Genomic DNA, 21091 nt, shown 5'->3' with positions numbered 1-21091 from the left:
AGTGACAGTTGTAATTGTTGACTCCCAGATCTTTGTATTTATTTATTTTTTGTTTTTCTGCCTGTCCTGTTTTGTGTTCAGAATGAGATGAGATTAGCCGTCAGAGCTCAGAGGGAGAGCCTGTCAACAGTGAAATGTGCTGAGATCTATTTCTGCATGTGTCATGCCCATTGCATTGTAATTTCTCTTCACTCAAAGTGTATTTTTTATTATAACAATGTTTGGCAAGGGTTTGTTCCTTATTTTACATAATCTTCTCCACAATGACATTTGTTCAGCTATTTTCTGAAGGGAGCTGCTATAGTACTGCAGTAACTCACTTGTTACACATACACGCAGTGAATGTGTGTATAGAGGAAATATAATTGTATTTATTGTTGCTTATTTCATTATCCAACATCTGCTGCAGCCCATGTTTGGCAATAGCCTGATTCATAGTTTGTCGTACAGCGTTGTCCACTGAATATAAGCGATCTACAAGCTATTGCGACAGTCATGACAGAAACTAAGCAAATGTCAGACATGCTTGGTTGTTTGAAATCATCCTCGCCCAAAGTTCCTCCTGGGTGAATGTCAGTTGTGTGAACGCCAGTCTCTTTGTGATGAAGCCGTGTGTGGTGTGATGATTACTGCTTTAATGAGGCAATCTGTTGCCACCCTCCAGGAGGAACTAGCACACAATGGATATACTGCTTACTAATGTGGCCCACATTGGCTTTCACCTAATGAAGGCTGAACACCACACCAAAAACATTTAAGAGTTCCAAAAGGGATTTTCATTAGGTGGGATCCACACACACAGCAAATTCCACAGAGTGTTAATTCAACTCTGAGTGGACCTTACAATTTTTAAGAATTAGTTTTTACCTCGAAGAGCGGCTGGTCTCTGAAGAGACAGAGCACCAATCAACATATTCTCGATTCATGTTTTCGATCATTGGCTGTCCTTTAAGCCAATGGGGAGACATCCCATACTCTGAACGTCCTCGTCCTCCCATGCTATGGTATCATAACAGTATTGCCAGATTCTGCGAGAGAAATAAGCAACCAGGTCTATGAAAACAAGCTGCGCATACACGCTCACACACACACACACACACACACACACACACACACACACACACACACACACACACACACACACACACACGGTCGCATAGAGAAAAAGGATTGGATCGGGGCATAACAAAGCGTGCAGCTAGCTGGTATACAGTACATGACGTGTCATGTCTTGTTTTTTACTGTGCACTTGTGGAGGTGGCTCTTGTTGGTTCTGCGACTGGTATACTAGTTTTGGTGTTCTCAAAGCCGACAGAAATCACAAAAACATATTATAGTTATTGAGATGGATAACTGAGTTAACCACCTTCAATGGCTGAGCTAAATAATGAAATCCCATTGACCTGCGGCCTCTACTGTATTGGCTGGCACTACCAGCTGTGGTGGCGAGGGTCTCCTATAAAGCGCTGCAAAACACTTTCTTTCCTTGCAGATGAGCCATAATTCACCAGTTAAGGACCGCTCTCACCATGACATCCTTATCAATACAATATTATCACCTCTGGATACTATTTCCTGATTTGACTCTTGGACGAATTCATTTTCGTTACGCCATGCCATGCATCATATCCTCGGCAGTTAGGGAACGGAAGCTTTCGCAAGCCAAGTAAAGGAACGTTCCCTTTTTTTTATCACGGATCCTCGGGCGTTGGTTACTGCGGCAGGCTGTTTCGAGTTTCATGAGCAGTTCCCTGTGCATAGCTGTGAAATGATGGAAACGCCCCAACCAAAGCATGTGTGTTTGGACACTGTGGTCTGGGGGACACTGGGGGCACACAACCATCATGAAGAGAACAGGATCCTTTAAGCAAGCTGAATTAAGCCAATGTAATGGTTCGTCATTCAGCTTCCCATTATCCCATGAGTCTTAATTGCATCTTTAGGCTTTCAATGGCAATCAGACCTGATTCCTACAGTATTTTAGCCTGGCTCCACCCCCTGAATCGTTTGCCTCGCATTCAGGTCTGGTGACGCTGTCGAAGGCGGGTGTTTCTCGGTTGAAAATCTGTACGACGAATCGGGATCGGGATAATCCAGTATGAACCAATCGCGTTGGTTCATAGTGGAGTCCCACTTTGGCCACGCCCCCATCTCAGAAATCGGCTGCATAGACCATATTCACACGGCGGCCATGTTTCTATGAAGTCAATGAAAGTAGCCACCCCGGGTGGCGGCACTTTCAATGTTAAATTCCAATATGGCCGCCGTGTGAATATGGTCTATTGAGAGGGCTTTCAGACTGAATAATGGAGTGAAACGAAATGAAAATTCAGGCTGAGTGTCAGGCTAACAGTATTTAGCTGCAAGGTGTGTTCCTCGTGCAGAATTTGTGATAGGCCACTAATTGGTACAGTTTAGCTCCAAGTCTGAAACAAGACCGAGTCCAAGGTAGCTCTCCACCGCACCGTCGTCGTCGTCGGTAAGTGTTGGAAAGCGACTGTGGCCGAAAATCTGTTGTCGAATGGGCAGTGTGCACGATGTCGTGTCTGGTCGTAGGGAAGCGTCGAAAGCCGACCAAACATGCTCGGTCGGCTACCTACAGCTACAGTACTGCCCGTCGGTGCAGCGGGGTGGTGGAAAGGGGTGGTAAAGGCTCCGTAGAGAAGTAGACATCAAGTCTGCTTCTGGTGCAGGAGCAAGCCTAGATAAGCAAGAGACATTGCCCGTTGCGCATTTGAACTAGATATCATATTCTCAACTCTCAATTCCTATACCGATCAACTCCAAAGCGAAGCAGTATTACGACTAGCCTGGCGAAAAAAATGCTATGTGTTTTTGCGCAAAAACACATGCGCACAACTAGGTGCCATCGGCCAACCGTTTGCAATAGTTTGTGCGGTGTTGCGACCAGAACTTTTGGACGCCTGAAAATCCAACATCATTCGACGTCGGACCCGACTGCCAGTCTGTAGTAGTCTGAAGTAGTCTGTATGGTGGAGAGCCACCTTAAAAGTCCCGCAAGCGGCCCATACAGTAATGGCCACCCCAGGTACTAGATTACAGGATATTTTATGAGAGTATCGTATGAGAGTGTTAATTCATGGCATTCCGGCATTGGCCCGAGAAAGTGTCATGGGGTCACTCATCAGAAAATCTGTCTTGAGAGATTGCAAATGGATAAATTAACACCGAGGATTTTACTGTGTATATGTTCTCTTGAGGATGTTGGTGAGAATTTGTTGTTTGATTTGGTCCAGGTGGGACAGGGAGACGATGGCGTTTCTACACGACTCTGAGTTGGACATTTGAAGATGATACACGACAACATTTTATAATAGTGAAAATAGACGATTTACAAGCTCAAGGATCTGCTATTTTCACTACTTTTGTGATGAAGTATATGGCATTTACAACAAAACATAAAAGATTGAAATATGGAGATATGAGGTTTCTGCTCGACAGCAACAATTTGCTATTCGCACCCTACGGAGGTGTTCCGACAGTAGAAAGATAGATAGAATAGTCCCCACTCCTGTGTGTTTTATGTCACTGTATATGTATATACTGTATGTATATATGCACATACATGAAATTCGTCCTCTGCATTTACCCATCCTATAACAACTAGGAGCAGTGAGCAGCCATGGGTGGGATTCGCCTGTACACACATACAGTACATACACATAATGCTAATATATGCTTATTTGTTTTGGCACACATGCGTGCACAGACGCAAACAACCCACAAACACACACTCCATGTGTTTACATTTTGTGTGTGTGTGTGTGTGTGTGTGTGTGTGTGTGTGTGTGTGTGTGTGTGTGTGTGTGTGTGTGTGTGTGTGTGTGTGTGTGTGTGTGTGTGTGTGTGTGTGTGTGTGTGTGTGTGTGTGTGTGTGTGTGTGTGTGTGTGTACTGTATGGCCGCAGAGATTCATACATACATTAAAGTGTACAGAATTAATTTAGCAGATGCACGTGATATGTGGACATGAATGAGTCAGGCACCGAAACACACGATTGCATGCAAACAAAGTACCCATGCAGCGTAGACAAATCTGCACACTCACGCATACACACACACACACACACACACACACACACACACACACACACACACACACACACACACACACACACACACACACACGTTTGTATACTCTATACTTGTGAGGACATCAACCTTTAAGGAAGGGGATTTTATTAATGCATTTAACACATTGGGTGCCAGAGGTTTATTAAAATATTATACGTTGAGTGCCTGCATTTCTTCCATCCACTTGCGTTATACGTTTCGTGCTGTGAGAAGCCCAGACGCGGAAGTGCATGTAAACAAAGCGTGCGTGCGAGACGGCGGAGGGTCCCGACTAACGCCTGGAACAATAATATTTCTAACGCGATCCTCCATTGCAGCGTGATCGCCGATCGGAAACGGCTCGTTTTCACCACATTAAAAAGAAATGGAGATATTAAGCTTTTAGTCAAGGAGATAACATTGAAAACGCCGACCGGAAGGATTTTTGACATGGAGCCAGATCCAGCCTCTTCTTCTTCTCAGAAACTCTTTGGGTGATGTCAAAGTTTCGTTTTAGCGCCCCACGTGGCCCACATGTATAAAAATAGAATTGGGTCAAAAACGGTCCGGACCGTTTTCGGCACTTCTCGTTTGGATCCTCAAAAACGGTCCGGACCGTTTTTGGCATTCAATGTGTTAATGCAATGCCATTTTTAACCATTACTTATCATAACCCTAGATTGACTATTTTCTAACTAAGAATAAATCAGACGTAACTCCAACCCTAAACCTAACCTATAAACGTCCAACTCCAACATTTGACCCTCACAAATATTGTAATAGGCTACAAGTACACATACAATACGTGTGCATGCATACACGCGCACACTCATAATATTTCCATGCAGATCTGACCTCGATCACAGGTTACCATGTTACCATGGTTACCATATTGTAAGGCTCAGGCTCTGTAATTACAACCAACTGACAGCCTGATTGATCAATAACTAAACAATAGTGTGCAGTTACACTTAAAAGCCCTTTCCCTTCCATAGCTATATGAAGTGTTGATTGATTGTTTTTATTATGGACTTTAAAAGCAATTATGAACTACTTTAACCCCGACTACCTTACAGTATATATTAGTCATGTCATTACAGGCGAAGATATTCTACAGGCTAGATCTACAAGCTCAATGTGTGAGCAAATGTTGAACATTTTTGAAGAAGAGTTTGGGCTAATATTTCATCACCTTGCTAAACTAATGGCCCAAGTATTTTTTTTTACGTTTTTCAGGAAAATAAATATAAATAAAAAACTGTAAGATATTTCTTAATAATTTCACCCAAAACGTTTATAACAAATTATGTCTATTAAAATGAAAATAACACTGTCTGTCAGTTATGTAACATAAGAGATTTAAATAGGTTTAAATAGGATTAAATCTGACTTAGGACAAATAATTAGGCAATTATCATGGCATTCTTTTGTCACACTAGGGAGTTAAGCCATTATACTAAAAGGAGAGGGAACAGCACGATCCTTTTCAATTAAGAGATAGGCAATTTTACCAGAGGTGGCCAGTGTCATGAAGAGCTGACTTAGGCAAAAATATCATTTTCCTCAAAAAATTACTTAGGCCATTAGTTTAGCAAGGTGACTATTTGGGTCACTGTTTGGATTGTACTTATTGACCAATTTGCAGTTTTACTGTTAGATGTAAACTGTGTGATGCCATTCGCTGCTTCAGTCGGCCATGTACATTGAAATAATGGACAGTGCCTATGGACTGTTATATTTGGAACACAAACACATACAGAACATACTGTAGAAGCAGATTCATGGGCATAGAAGGACATACCCACACACACACATGCAATGTATTTGATTTCTGAGATCTATGCTGCAATGATATCCTGGACTACATACAATACAGTTAAGAATGCTTTGTCTTAAATCATTTGTCTGCATCCATTGACAACATACAGCACTTTGATATTGTATGTACTTAACATGCATTATGTGGTACACACACAGTGATGGATATTAATGCCACTCGCATCTGCACCTTCCATTACAAGGATGTACTGTACAGTCATCTATTTATTCATGCTCTCTTGATCTTGAAAGATAAATAACTATATGCATTAATACAGGGAATACTGAATACTATTGCAAAGACCGATATAGAATAGCAAGTCAAAGGTTGATGTCTCTTGCATATTTATTTAGTTATAGTTATATAGTTTCTGTCATTACATGCCCCATAGTGTGTTCGTTTCACTTCTGAGGTAGTAATTAAGTAAATAAAATTGATTAAAATAAAATATTGTTTCATTCGTTTTACAGGACGGGCCTTAGATGCGAGAGGTGTCACAGTGGCACAGAGCAATGGCAACCCGAGGACCAGAAAAAAAGCCAGACTTGCCGTTTGATAAGCGGATTTGTGGCCATTTGTGTGTAGATGGACCTCGGAGTCACTCGGGGCTGACTTTGATGGCGGAGTCCAGTCATGCGGAATCTCATTTTATACACAGCGGTTCAGATATTTCAGCTCGCAGAGATGTCCATGGTCACTGCGCTTGTTAAAATAGCTCTGTGTACATTACAGTTTAATGTGATAGTCTATATTAGATAGACACTGAAACACTCTCTGCCAGCCATTCTGCCCTTTGGGAGAGTTCCAATTGCTTCAATCCCCTTGCAACAGTAACGCACAGCACAAGCAAAGTATATTACAGTATGAACATTATTGCAAATGTTGTATTTACACAGGGAGATGATGGGGGACAATAAGAGGTTGTTCTAAAACACCTGTTTTCAACTCCCGAGTCAGAAGCACAGGAATCTGAAAATCAAATGACCCCTTAAAGCCATTTTTTTTAATGGAACTTAAACCATGCTAATGAGAGAGGGAAGGTAGATGCTAGGTTTGAGAGCACTGGAAAGTGTTACACAATGTCCTGAAGTCATTATGTATTTGTAGCTATAGTCATAGATTGTGGACTTTGTCGCGATCGCGGTCAACACAGTACTTTTGGGGGCCATAAGCTAAATTTGATTTTAATGGGAAGTTATGAGGTTGGCTGTCGTAACAACACTGCTGGTTTTCCTAGCAGTTATCACCCAACAGTCATGAATTAGTTTTATTAATTCTTCAGTAGTGAAACAAAACACTATGGTGCAGTAATGACAGAAATGAACAAAGCAGTTGTTAGTTTGCGTGGCCTATGTGGACCAAATGATGAATGGGCTCAATTTTATTTGACTTTATTATTTTCTCATGCCCTCTCATCTTATGCTCTTAATTGCATTGAGAGATCATATAATTTTCATGGGCTATCTGCATTAGTTTTGTCCAAAGCAAGGATATATTTTCAATGGCTAATTGTGGTATGTTGCTTCTTCTTCATTCCTTTTTCTTTATTTTAGGACTGTGGGTCTACCATATTTTATATTGATTTGGACTTTCAAGGGCTCTTCTAATTGCTGTACAAAATCCATACAAACTTTGCAGCATCTTACGTAATCATAATGTAACCAAAGAGAAATCGCAATTAAACTAATACAAGAAGGTTAAGAACTAGTGTAGAAAATTAAGCATTGTGTTCGCTAAACATAATGCCTATAATACATACTCTATTGTACTCAATCGTATGTTCCCCGTGCCATAAATAGCTGATCTAAAGCACGCATTGTGATCTTATCATTTATTTTCAGTGCGGGACAAGTACAAATCACGCTCAAGTTAAAAGAGCAGATGTCATTCACTGAAGAGATGAAAAGCCATACTGAGCGAGGACCCACCTGGAGACATAGGCACAGAGCACAAAGAGACTTATAAGGAGGCGTATAAAAGAGGCAGCATGTCAAGCGATTGTCTAGCTTCCATCTGAGGACAGCTGACATTTTGTCTATATAGATTCCAGTAATTATATCCAGGAACATTGCCTCGGTGCTTCAGTGCAGAGATGGCAGATTATGCTAAAAGGCTTCTCCAAATATTATTTGGAAAGGTCACAGTCACAGCTGGATAAAGGCGCTCTATATGGTGCGCAGCACACATAGAGCAGCATCAAATGACAACCTATTCAGAGAGTTTGCTACTGCTGGTGTGATAGCCCTGCCCACGGCCACGCGTTTAAGCACACACTCACCAATGCCACTACCACTTTTTCATTGACGTAAAATACATAAAACACAACCAGCTTGTTTTGTTTTAGAAATGTTTATTAAGACAACATTAACATTTTGTTTACATTTTGTAATTATTGTTTAAGTTATTGGTTTAAATTATGTTAATTCATTTATCTTTGTTTTGAGTTACCTGGCTGCTTCTTCCTGGAAGAAGATGGGGCTGAGGGTGTAGCCAGCTTTTATGCAGAGACTAATCTAAAAACCATACCAAGAACTCTGATAAAGTGAGGATCGGGGTTTGTGTGGTTAATGCCTAGTATTTATTGGTTTTATATAAGTCTCCCTCATGTCTCATTCTGATAGGTCTGTTAGTTGCGTTCACATCTTGTTTTGTGATATTTTCAGTAACTTTGTGTTTTGTTGACCTCTTTTAAGGGCCCTATAACTTTTCCCAATAAGGTAAAACCGTCCAGGAAATCCTGGAGAATGCTTTCTCCTGAGTTATAGGTATGCATAAAAGAGCACAATCCAGGTTCCGCTGCTGAGGCCACTAATCTACCTGACATGTTTGTGGGTGCACGGAGAAAGGGGCAGCCATGGAGCTAGACCACATGGGAAGGGAAGGATAACTGTAAGCCAGCCCCTCAGTACCACCAAAGGCCAAACACAAGTGGGTAAGACTACCGTGTGGGAGAGCCAGCCAACGAATATTCCCTCAAAGCCTCCTATCTATGTGGAATGGAAGGTCATACAAAACCAATGTGCCGCCAAAACTCATTCAAGTGTTCTCAAATATGTTTTGTGCCATGGAATGTGGAAACTGAAGTTAGAGTTGACCTATGTGCAAAAATTACTTCCATTGATATTAAAGGTTGGGTGATATGCTTTGCTTAAAAGGTTAAAGCTCTATACTGTGATAGTTATCATTGCTATAGCGTGTATGTTCAGTAATAGGGGTCTCCCTGTCTCTTCAGCTGTTTTAATAAACAGAAAATACATGTTCAGGTGGGTTGCCAAATTCCAGTCAATCAGGAGAGGGTACCCATTTATCATCAATTTTACACTGTTCCATTTCCAATTTTGTCTCCTCATTTCTTTGTGTCATCACTTCCAATTTCACTTTAATCTGTATCCTGTGTGAGTTCTCTCTCCTGATTGGATAAAATTGGTATTGGAAAATGCATTTTCAGTTTACTAAAGAGCTGGAGAGACTATGACAATAGGCTATATATATTTATTTATTTAACACTTATCGTAACCAAATAATATCGCTTATTCTACCTTTAATGGTAAAAGCCTAAAGGTGAACTTCAAAAGAACAGCACTCACAAGTTGAACGTCACTTCACATTTTTTATGTTTTTAATTTGCTGCAGCAGCACTCACAGGACACAAACAAATGTGTTATGACCCGTATTATATAGGCCTTCGTCACTGTATAAACCGCCTAGGCGGAAGTGACCTATACATAGTGTTTACAGGCATCATTTATTATGCAAATCACATGATTACAATTTCAACCATTAATACCTATTAGGATACATTGTAATCAAATCAAATCCCACCAGAGGCCTGCACCTAAAGGCACTCATTGATTCAAGCTGTGACCAGACCTTAGTACAGACATTTTGTACAGCTAAACATTATCAACACTACAGAGAGTGACTACCCCTGTTTGCTGTGTGCATGGAGATGAAAAGCCATATCCAACAGCACATATGTACATCAAGGTACAAGGGAAGACCTATCCCCTAAATGTTTGTATGGATAATCTACCATTCCCTGCTGTGCTTGGTCGAGACCTGCCTGTGTTGGTTGACTTATTCCGTCTTATGTCTTTCTGTCTCTTTGTTGTTTACAGGAAGTACTTTGGCAGTAGTGTCTCTCTAGGTTAGTTTGGCATTGAGTGGCTTGGCTGGAACACGCTCTGTCTGTCTGTCTGTCTGTCTGTCTGTCTGTCTTTCTGTGTGTGTGCGCGTGCTCATGCGTTGCGGGCAGGAGGTAGAGAGGTTATACTGTAACAGGTTATAACAACACACAGTCAGAGTCTTTCTTTCGTCGTCTTCCGGTTCCCTCCCGCTGGCCTGACACCTGACCTCTAACCTGTTGTGTGTGTGACTGTGGTCCCTGTTGTTGTTGCTGTAGCTGTCTTGCTAACGCCAGGTCGCTCAATGGAACAGAGGTCACTTCCTGAGTCTCCTGAAGTGACAGGGCTACCGCATAGTCCTGATCCATCTGTGTCTGTTGTTGATGCGGTGTGTGTTTGATATGTGTGTCAGGTGCGATCTGAGGAGGATTACATAGTCTGAACTCGGAGTCACAGAAGTTCCCATCACCCTCCACATTGTGGAGAGACTCCCAAACCAATTGCTCCTCATTCAGGAAGCCCTGGTCCGTTACCAACTGATACAAATGTCCTTGATGTTTGATCATGGTACTGAAGTGGTTGTTTCTGAAGAACACACATATCTCTCCCTCTCTGGCTGAGGTGTTCAGCTCCCATAGACCGTGGTACGACAGCTGAGTGGCTGTCGACTCCAGAAACTGTTCTGCTATTAGGCCTTCTCTAACTCTGTTACTGTCAGTTGATTGTTTGTAGTCAATGATTTTCTCCACCAGTTGGTTGTAACTCAACTTCCCTACTGCTGAAACCATCTCCGGGCTCTGTGGGTCGAGCAGCCAGCCGTGGTACAATGCAATGTCCAGCAGGTCAAACACGATGAGCTCTGAAGTGTATTCAAAGTCTGACACCCCTGAGAAACCGATGTTTACATCCAGACCTGTAGAGAGTTTTGGAAGGACGGCCATCGCATCACTCATGTTCTGCTGGAAGTTAAGCTCCATTCCTTTTGCGTTCTCTCTGGGTGTGACAGACAACACACTCTCTCCCAGGTGAGCCATCAGGTCTTCAGTGGTGACGACTTCAGTCTGAGGTGGGAGTACTGCCTTCCATCGTAGGAACAGGGTGTTCATTATAGCCAGTAGAGGACAGGGTCCATTCTGACTCTGGGTGATGATGGGAGTTCTTTTCTCTTTCCATGTGATCCACTTCACCATGTAATAGGCCGGCATGCACGGCTCCATCTCCAAAGTAGCACCAGCAGCAGTCACAGTGGTAGCAGCGCCCCCATCAGCAGCAGGAGTAGCTCCCGTCACCTCTTCCTCCGCTCTCATACTGGGAGACCTTCCCTCTGCCCCCACAGTCACAGTGGTAGCAGCGCCCCCATCAGCAGCAGGAGTAGCTCCCGTCACCTCTTCCTCCGCTCTCATACTGGGAGACCTTCCCTCTGCCCCCACAGCAGCGCAAGATGTTGACAAAGCCTCATCCACAACCAGGGAGTTTCCTGTGGCTGAGTTCAAATCCGACAGCTCCCGGCTGGCGATAGAGAGGGAGGCAGAGTCTATGGAGTGACCCTGGTCCACAGAGGGGTTCTCCATCTCATGGTCCACACCTGTCTCTGCGTCTGTGTCAGTTTTCATCCGGCTCGGCAGAACAGACAAACTGTCTTCTGTGGTGGTGACTGGAATTGTTCCATTCTCCGACAACCGCATTGCTTCTGGCATGGGTTGTGTTGCTTCCTGTGTTGTGGCAGCGTTGGCAGGCAGAGGATTGTCGGAGTCAGAGTATTCAACTCCTACACCTGACAGTTCGCCTGCCTTGTGGCTCGGCCCCTCCATTGCGATGGCAACAGAGGGTGGGTCAAGGTCTTCTGAAGCATTCTCTGCCGGTGAAGAGTCTTCCTGTTTGTCTGAGATCAGCAGAGCCACTCCTTGGGGCTCCGTACTGGAATCAGTCATAGCTGAAAAGGTATTAGCCTCCACCTTAGTTCTTGGATAAATATTGACAACTGAAGTAAGGCCTTAGTTGCCTATGAACACTATACTAGAGTCTATCTCTGATACTGTACAAGTATACAAAAAATAAACAATATGTAATAAACAATGTCTTCACACAGAGCAGGATGATTATCTGGCTACAAATAGAAGACTGTCGATGATGTAGCTCCAGTGTGGATCTCTGACTTCATGTGATCAGCCAGTGACATCAATCATCATGGCATCAGTCTTCTATGATGTGTCTATGACGTATGACACCAAATTTGGGCAAGGTTTCACCGCGATCACAGCCCCTTTGACTTTAACATTATAAAATTAATATCAAATATTTCAAAAAGTGTAAAACGTGAAAAAATATGAGTGGAGGTACTTCTGTGGTCTACTGTGATTGTGGTCCCTGTGATTGTGGTTCCTGTTGTTGTTGTTGTTGTTGTTTTTGTTGACGATATTCTTCCTCCTGTAGCTGTCTTGCTAGCTCCAGGTCGCTCAATGGATCAGAGGTCACTTCCTGTGTCTGCTGAAGGGACATGGCTACCAGGTAGTCCTGATCTATCTGTCTCTGTTGTTGCTGCAGGGTGTCTTTGGTGTGCGTGTCAGACTCTCTCTCAGGAGGACTACACAGTCTGAACTCTGAGTCACAGAAGTTCCCATCACCTTCCACATTGTGGAGAGACTCCCAAACCAATTGCTCCTCATGCAGGAAGCCCTGGTCCGTTACCAACAGGTACAAATGTCCCTGATGTTTGATCATGGTACTGACATGGTTGTTTCTGAAAAACACACAGATCTCTCCCTCTCTGGCTGAGGAGTTCAGCTCACGTAGACCGTAGTACGACAACTGAGTGGCTGTGGTCTCCAGAAACTTCTCTGCTATCAGGCCTTCTCTAACTCTATTACTGTCTGTTGAATGCTTGCAGTCAATGATTTTCTCCACCAGTTGGTTGTAACTCAACTTCCCTACTGCTGAAACCATCTCTGGGCTCTGTGGGTCGAGCAGCCAGCCGTGGTACAATGCGATGACCAGCAGGTCAAACACGATGAGCTCTGGAGTGTATTCAAAGTCTGACACCCCTGAGAAACTCATGTTTACATCCAGACCTGTAGAGAGTTTAGGAAGGACGGCCATCGCATCACTCATGTTCTGCTGGAAGTTGAGCTCCATTCCTTCTGCGTTCTCTCTGGGTGTGACAGACAACACACATGCTACCAGTTGCTCCATCAGGTCTTCAGTGGTGACGACTTCAGTCTGAGGTGGGAGTACGGCCTTCCATCGTAGGAACAGGGTGTTCATTATAGCCAGTAGAGGACAGGGTCCATTCTGACTCTGGGTGATGATGGGAGTTTTTTTCTCTTTCCATGTGATCCACTTCACCATGTAATAGGCCGGCATGCACGGCTCCATCTCCAAAGCAGCACCAGCAGCAGCAGCGCCCCCATCAGCAGCAGTAGCACCCATAACCTCCTCCTCCGCTCTCAGACTGGGAGATCTTCCCTCTGCCCCCACTGTAGGGCAAGATGTTGATTGGGCTTCATCCACAACCTGGGAGTTTCCTGTGGCTATGTTCCCATCCGACAGCTCCAGGCTTGGGCTAGAGAGGGAGGCAGACTCTGTGGAGTGTCCCTGGTCCACCTCCATGTCCTGGTCGACATCTGTTTCTGTGTCTGTGTCAATCTTCATCTGGCTCAGCAGGATGGACAAACTCTCTTCGGTGGTGGCGACAGGCACCGTTCCATTCTTCAACAAAGGCATTGCTTCTGGCATGGGTTGTGTTACTTCCTGTATTGTGGCAGCTTTGGTAGGCAGAGGATTGTTGATATCGGAGTCTCCAACTCCTAAGTTGTGGCTCTGCCCCTCCATTGCTATGGAAAGAGACAGTGGTTCAAGGCCTTTTGAAGCGTTGTCTGACAAAGACAACGCTTGTCTCAGGTGTCTTCACACCTGAGACAAGAGCAGGACAATTATCTGGATACAAATAGAAAACTGCCAATGATGTGGCTCCAGTGTGGATGTCAGATTTCATGTGACCAGCCTATGACTTCAGTCGTCTATGACGTATCTATGGCGTATGACTCCAAATTTGGGCAAGGTTCCAGCATGATCACAACCCCTTTGACTTCCATTATAACATTTTTCAAAGATATTACAAAAACTATAAAACATAACGTGAAAGCATTCTGTGGCCTACTGGCAGAATGCATACAAACTTGGCACTGATTGGTCAAGTGGTTTATGAGATTACTTCTGGACAGACAGACACACACACTGACCCTGTCATAGACGGCTAGCCTCTTGCCTCTTAAAACTGAAAACCAAAAGGTCAGTGCAGACTTTTAGAAGGTGCTGGTCAATCCGGGTTTTTGTTTTAAGTTTGTTTTAAGTTTGTTGGACGAGCAGGGCACTTTCAAAAGTTAAGAATTGTTTATCTTCTTATGACAAATTACGACCGTAGAAAAATGCAGAGATGCACGTCCGAGCGGATGGTCTCACTTGACCCTTTACCTCTTCTGCCTAAAAGAAAAAGCCAAAAGCAAATGCAATTTTTCTTGTTACTCGACATCTATTCCCTACTCCCTTTATATTAATACTAATTGTGCGACAGTGATGAAGTAATTGACGGCGACCGAAGTGTCCGAACTCTCAAATTGTTTTTTTATTTTGTCGATGAGTTCAATAGTCCTCTACAACTGACTCCCTATTTAGGGAGTAGTGAGGGAGTAGTGAATGAGTGACTGAATTAAGACACAACCTTGGACTTAAGATTTTTTGGCTGTTGAGAACACAAATAAAGCTATAACATATCTCAAGTAACAACTACATGTGAATGTAATGCACATATTAAGCGCTTTGGATAAAGGCGCTATATACGTAAATTCACCTGTACTTTTTTACTTAAATAACAATTTACTAATTAAAACAAGATGGGGTCTAATAACTAATAACGGCATGGCTCCAATGTGGATCTCAAACTTCAAGTGGCCAGTCTATGACGTCAGTCACCTATCATTCAGGTTTCCTTTATAATTGTAAATATTTGGACATCTGCTTTGATGGTATTGAGAGAGTGGGGAAGTAAGGATGGAAAGTGCCATTAAACAAAATGCCAAGAAAAGACGCCTCAATGCAGAGGATTGTGGCAGTTTGGGGAGTAGTCCAGAAGGCACCGATGCCCTCATCCAGACCAATAATCTTTCCCACAGGAACCGCAATTATGATCCCGAGAGAGGACACTATTCCAGGACACACTCAAAGAAGCTGAAACTTGAGGGTCCTGATGAACAGCAAAGAGGTATCATCGACTTCTTTTCTGTGACAAATGTAATCAGTTCCAGCCCATGGAAATCTCTCCAGCAGTGCACCACTTCACAATCACAAGGACTTGGAAGAGAGGTCACTCCTAAAAAAGAGCTAAAGGTGGAGGACGATGAGGATGTTGGTGATGGTGTCAGACTGCTAGCCACACCACTAAAGGACGAGAAGGAAATTGACTATTTAGAAGGGATGACAGCGGAAATGTTCTGGGACGATGACGAGTTTGAGCGATGGGACGATGACAATGGTGTGTTGACTTTGAGCCACGAAAACGCCAACCAGGTAGAAAGAGAAGTGGAACAATACAAGGTGGGCATGGATAAAAACAATGATGATGTCAATATTTTAGGTACACCATTAAAGGACGAGGAGGAAATTGACTATTTAGAAGGGATGACAGTCGAAATGTTTCAGGACGATGACGAGTTTGATCGATGGTGCAATGGCAATGGCGATGGTGTCCTGACTTTGAGCCAAGAAAACACCAACCGGGTAAATAGAGAAGAACTTGAACAATACAAGGTGGGCAAGGATAAAGATGATGATGATTATGTCAATCTGTTAGCCACACCACAAAAGGACGACAAGGAAATTGACTATTTAGAAGGGATGACAGTGGAAATGTTTGGGGATGATGACGAGTTTGAGCACTGCAATAATCTTCCAACCACACCATTGAAGGATGAGGAGGAAATTGACTATTTAGAAGGGATGACAACGGAAATGTTTGGGGATGATGACGAGTTTGAGCGATGTTACGATGGCCATGGCGATGGTGTCTTGACTTTGAGCCCAGAAAACGCCAGCCAAATAGAAAGAGAAGAATTGGAACAATACGAGGTGCAGCAGATGGAAGAGCCCCAGGACTGTGCAAAGGATCTGCCAGTGGAGGTCCCTGCCAGGGACCTGTACCACCACACCGCCCATGACATAATCCAGGAAGACCCCACATTTGTTCCCCGGAAGAAGCGGTATGACCGGTATCTGATGGGAGACAAAGATACAATTGACGCTGTCAGGACTGTCTTTGAAGAAAGTGGCATACTTCTAGAATCGAATGACACACAACAGAGTGTGTGTCAACTTGTCATTTTGATGGCTCAACATGAGCCTGGTGAGAAGGTGAGGCCTGAAGATGTTCTACAGTGTGTTAGGAAACATAGTCTATTTCCCCAGGCCGAGGCCTGCCTCATGGTCAGATTTGAAAAAATCCAAGACAGTGCTCATAATGCCTATGCAGCAATGGCTTTGATTTTGCTGCTGAGTGAAACGGTTAAGGACGTGCAGGCACTGGTGTCTCATCTCCAGGGCACCATGACTCACAGGGCCATAGCAGAGTTCCTGTATGAGATGGCCACATTCCTGCTTGCCATGGATAGAAACGGTATCTGGATCAGTAACAGGTTGCACTACAATATTTATCATGTGCTTCACCTGATAAGGAATTCGCCCACTCAAATTCACGCCAATCACAGCGGGCCACAGATTCACATGACCGATGAGCAACATAAGATCCTGAGTCATGACATCAGCAACAACCACGTGGTCAAGATCATTGCCTTTGCAGGTACGGGAAAGACCTCCACCCTGGTGAGGTACGCCCAAAAATGGCGAGACCGCCGCTTCCTCTACGTGGCCTTCAACAGGTCAGTGGCCACTGCAGTGTGTTTCCCCAACCATGTTGTCTGCAGGACTATCCACTCCATGGCATTCCATGCACTTGATGTTGGCAGAAAGTACAAAAAGAAACTGAGCTCCAACCTGAAGGCATTGCATATCACCCAGGTCCTGCCCAAAGGCCGCAGTGGCTTTTCCCACGCCAAGGTTGTGACTTTGACTCTCAATGCCTACATGGCCTCAGCGGACCAATGCATCACCACCAGCCATGTCCCCGAAACCTACAAAAACAACAAGGGAGTCATAGTAAACCTAGACCAAGAGAAAAAGAGGGAATATGTGATGGATGCGCAGAATATCTGGAACAAAATGAAAGATCCCAACGAAAGGAGGTGCTTCATGACTCATGACGGTTACCTGAAGTTGTGGCAACTCGAGAAACCATGTCTGTCTGAGGACTTTGATGTCATTTTCTTAGATGAGGCACAGGACTGCACTCCAGTCATCATGGACATCCTGCTGTCTCAGCGCTGTGGGAAGATACTGGTTGGAGATCCCCACCAGCAGATCTACTCCTTCCGGGGGGCAGTCAACGCACTGCACATTGTGCAGCACACGCACCTATACTACCTGACACAGAGCTTTAGGTTTGGTGCTGAGATTGCCTACATAGGCGCCACCATTCTTCAAGTGTGCAAGAATGTCAAGGAGATTCTAGTGGGAGGAAACCAGCCGGGTCGCTTTTGTGACGAGAGCACGGACCCATTTGTCATGTCTGTGCGGGGAAAGACGGCCATTTTGGCTCGCAGTAATGTCGGTGTGTTCAGCGAAGCTGTGCGGCTCACAGATGCTAACCCGTGCTGCAGGATTCACTTTGTTGGAGGAATTGAATTTACACTGAGGCAAATTCTGGATATATGGCACCTGATGATGTCAGGCGGCACCAACACAAAACCCATAGCCATTAAAGACAGCTTCATCCGTAGCATATGTCTTCAGGCCAAGGGTTTTTTTGGCCTGAAGATGTATGCCTCAGAGACTGAGGACCATGAGCTAGAGGCCAAATTGGCCTTAGTGCAAAAGTACCCCACCCGCATCCCCGAACTGGTAGAACGCCTCCACAGATGTTTTGAGAGTGACATACGTAATGCAGACTTCATACTGGGAACAGTCCACAAGGCCAAAGGTCTGGAGTTTGATACTGTGATCATCACAGATGACTTTGACACGGTCCCCTGTGCCAGACACAACCTTAGGCGAATGAACGACTTCTCATGGAATAGGATTCCAGAGGATGAGTGGAACTTGCTGTATGTGGCAGTGACCCGGGCCAAGACCTCCCTGATTCTCAACAAGACAGTCTGCAACATTCTCACTCAGGCTGGGGAGTACTTCCTGAAGCCAGAAATGATCAGCTCCGTGACGGAAGAGGGCCAGCCTCCACAATGCTCCGTCCGAGAATGTGGAAACTTTATCATGACCGATTCAGCGTTTGCCATGTGCAAACGGCCAATGAGATATATGGACAGTGTGGACCATGGAGGCCCACTGTGTGAGAGGTGTGTGTGGCAGCGCATTGGCCCAACCGCATTCCTGCAGACAGACAAGATATTCAACCAGCCTGAAACACAAGAGCAACTGTAGATTTCTCCACTGGTAAAATGTTGACAAGTTGGTCAACATCTGAATGAACAGATTCATAACCGATTCCAACCTTGTGAGTGTCTCTAGCATGATTTCCTCTTTTTCTTCCGTAATGGCATGGCATTTAACACAGAGGACAAAACCATTGCCACTGCCAACGGGATGGTGCTTGAGGTGGTCAAGGACCAACAAATATCTTGGTGCATGGACTGCTTCCACTGAACAGAAGAGGTGGCTATTCATGGCTACAATGGAGTCAGTATAGATGCACGGGCCGAGAGATGGACGCTCACAGTACAGCAGGAAAAGGCCCTGGATGGCCTCTACACAAGAATGCTACGAATGGCATTTGGTGTCGCATAGGAGGACCATTACAAGAAATTGGACCTCTACGGCTGGCTGGGCACTGCGCAGGCACCCGGAACTGATGGCAAGCAAACTGACACTGTGGGAGCCAACACAGGGCACAGCTAGGTGGGGAAAGAGGCGCACTACCTACGTAGACACTCTGCCACGTGACAGTGAAGCTTACAACACTTCAGAGCTCAAGACCCTAGTGCTAGACAGGAGGGTTGGAGTGCAGCGATTCAGGAGTCCCAAGTTGGTGTTGGCTAGTCTGCACTCTTGCATCGCATAGCATAGCTAGCATGACTTTAGGTTGCATACAAGCACAGTCGCAGAATGATAATCATATATTTTTTATGTTACATTTAAGTTAAGGAAGTTATTTCAAATTGACTGTTGGCATTTCCTGCAGATATTTCCACGTTTTTTTAATCTTATTAACATACATTTTACATAAATAACGTAGCTTTGAAACTGTTAGCTTAGACGTATGACAGAGAATAGGCTAACATTGTTTACAGCCATTTGCAGATTCTTTACTCCGACGTCCTTCACTATCACCTGTATAACATATGACATATGCAGGGGCTCGAATCTGTTTTGCATGCATCTTGGTAATCTCTGTTCTAAATGTATTACATGTCTGTGACCATCTCAGATTTGTCCCTAATATGCAAGCCTCTATTCCTTCTTTCCTTGAAATAACACAATAAGTGAGTGGCTATAGCAAGTAGGAGGAAGACCTGCAGACCTCTGATAACAGGGGGGTAAATTGGCTTGGTTAAAAGGAGTTAATTAAATTTACAGGCATGGATGTTTTAAGATAGTCCCCGGGACAGATGGCTGGGACTTTGATTGATGGCTTTTACTGAATCTGTAATGATTACCATTCCTTTGAAAGACCTAATGTGTACACTAAAGGTAATGAAGGGCTTCCCTGCCACTAAAATCTGGGACATGAGATTAAAGGTATACATTTATCTCTGAAATTGATCAATAGCTGTTGGTGCAAACAAGAGACAAAAGCCAGCCTGTCAGCCAGATTACTGACTTGTCTGTCGGTCGGTATGTATATCAAACTAAAAAATCACACCCAGTGTGAAGTGAGCGGTGCTATTTATGAGTTATTAATTTCATGATGCATCTCGGTAGCCAATCACAGCACGTCCTGCGAAGTGACGTGCTTACATTTTTTACATTATTATTAATTTCATCATGCGTCTCGCTAGCCAATCACAGCGCGTCTGCGAAGTTTGAAGTTAATTTCATCATGTGTCTCGCTAGCCAATCACAGCACGTCCTGCAAAGCTTAGCCTATGGGCGTGTTTTCCACAGCATGGCGTCACAGCGAAAGACAAATTTTCACGACGGAAAGAAAAACTTTCACCACGGATGGGTCCTAAACCCTCTTATAGGAGCGGTTGCACCGCTCAAAAAGGGGTGCTCAGCCAGGCTGGCGGAAATAGTGGAAGCTGCAGGGGAATATAGTGTTTGTACGACATGGTTCAACTTTTTGCATTTGTGGAGCCCCCTATGGGCAGACGTAAAGTGCTTTTGGAGGTGTGGTCTATAGAGGTAACTCAACATGTGATTCCAATTTGGGGTTGATTGGATGGTTCATGATGTATAGTGTGTTTTGTAAGAAATATGCCCCTCCCACTGAATTTGGAAGCCAATTACAGGCTAACTATATGGGATATCAAAAACTGGTTTGACGCTCATTGTCACATTACTGTACCTAAGTTGGTGAAATAAAAATAAAATCATGTTTCTGCAAACAGTGACATTAGCATTTGTGGCACCCCCCTATGGGTGTAAGTGAAATTGCTTTGGGCTCTGCATTGTTTAGAGGCCCTCAATATCTTATTCAAATCTGGGGTCAATCGGAAGATAAGTGCATGATTTTGGATAAATAAAACTAATATGCCCCTCCCACAATTTTGGAAGGTAATTATAACCAATTGGAATGTGATATGACACATTGGTATGATACAGTGCATGTGTATCACATAACTCAGAGATCATGTCATGTGTAGTGATTTGTGTGAGTTTTGGATATTGTTTAGAACAAATTGCAAAATGGCAGTACATTTTGATTGTTGATTGAGTTAGGCTAAAACGTAAATTGGTCCGCCCGTTTGTGTGATTAGCTGCCGACAGACAGACAGACAGACAGACAGACAGACAGA

At 44.0% G+C, this 21091-nt stretch overlaps 3 protein-coding genes across 3 annotated transcripts; 1 reads left to right on the top strand and 2 right to left on the bottom strand.

The window, feature by feature from the left end:
* Window positions 1–10174: 10174 nt before the first annotated feature.
* On the bottom strand, window positions 10175–11224 carry LOC308106187 (ubiquitin carboxyl-terminal hydrolase MINDY-1-like; the record flags this gene model as incomplete). The annotated part of the gene is made up of 1 exon (XM_080457247.1): window positions 10175–11224. The coding sequence occupies exon 1, from the start codon at window positions 11219–11221 to the stop codon at window positions 10175–10177; it is 1047 nt and encodes a 348-aa protein (XP_080313373.1). The 5' UTR covers window positions 11222–11224.
* A 1141-nt stretch (window positions 11225–12365) lies between these two features.
* On the bottom strand, window positions 12366–13844 carry LOC308106273 (ubiquitin carboxyl-terminal hydrolase MINDY-1-like; the record flags this gene model as incomplete). Its single annotated transcript, XM_080457325.1, has 1 exon — window positions 12366–13844. The coding sequence occupies one exon, from the start codon at window positions 13842–13844 to the stop codon at window positions 12366–12368; it is 1479 nt and encodes a 492-aa protein (XP_080313451.1).
* A 1218-nt stretch (window positions 13845–15062) lies between these two features.
* On the top strand, window positions 15063–18557 carry LOC308106272 (F-box DNA helicase 1-like; the record flags this gene model as incomplete). The annotated part of the gene is made up of 1 exon (XM_080457324.1): window positions 15063–18557. The coding sequence occupies one exon, from the start codon at window positions 15063–15065 to the stop codon at window positions 18555–18557; it is 3495 nt and encodes a 1164-aa protein (XP_080313450.1).
* Between the last annotated feature and the right edge of the window lie 2534 nt (window positions 18558–21091).

Source organism: Gymnoscopelus braueri, assembly GCF_963280865.1.
Source record: "Gymnoscopelus braueri genome assembly, chromosome: 18".
NCBI lineage: Eukaryota > Metazoa > Chordata > Actinopteri > Myctophiformes > Myctophidae > Gymnoscopelus > Gymnoscopelus braueri.
Note: the sequence above shows the minus strand (reverse complement) of the source record. Positions and strands in the feature narration are given on the sequence as shown.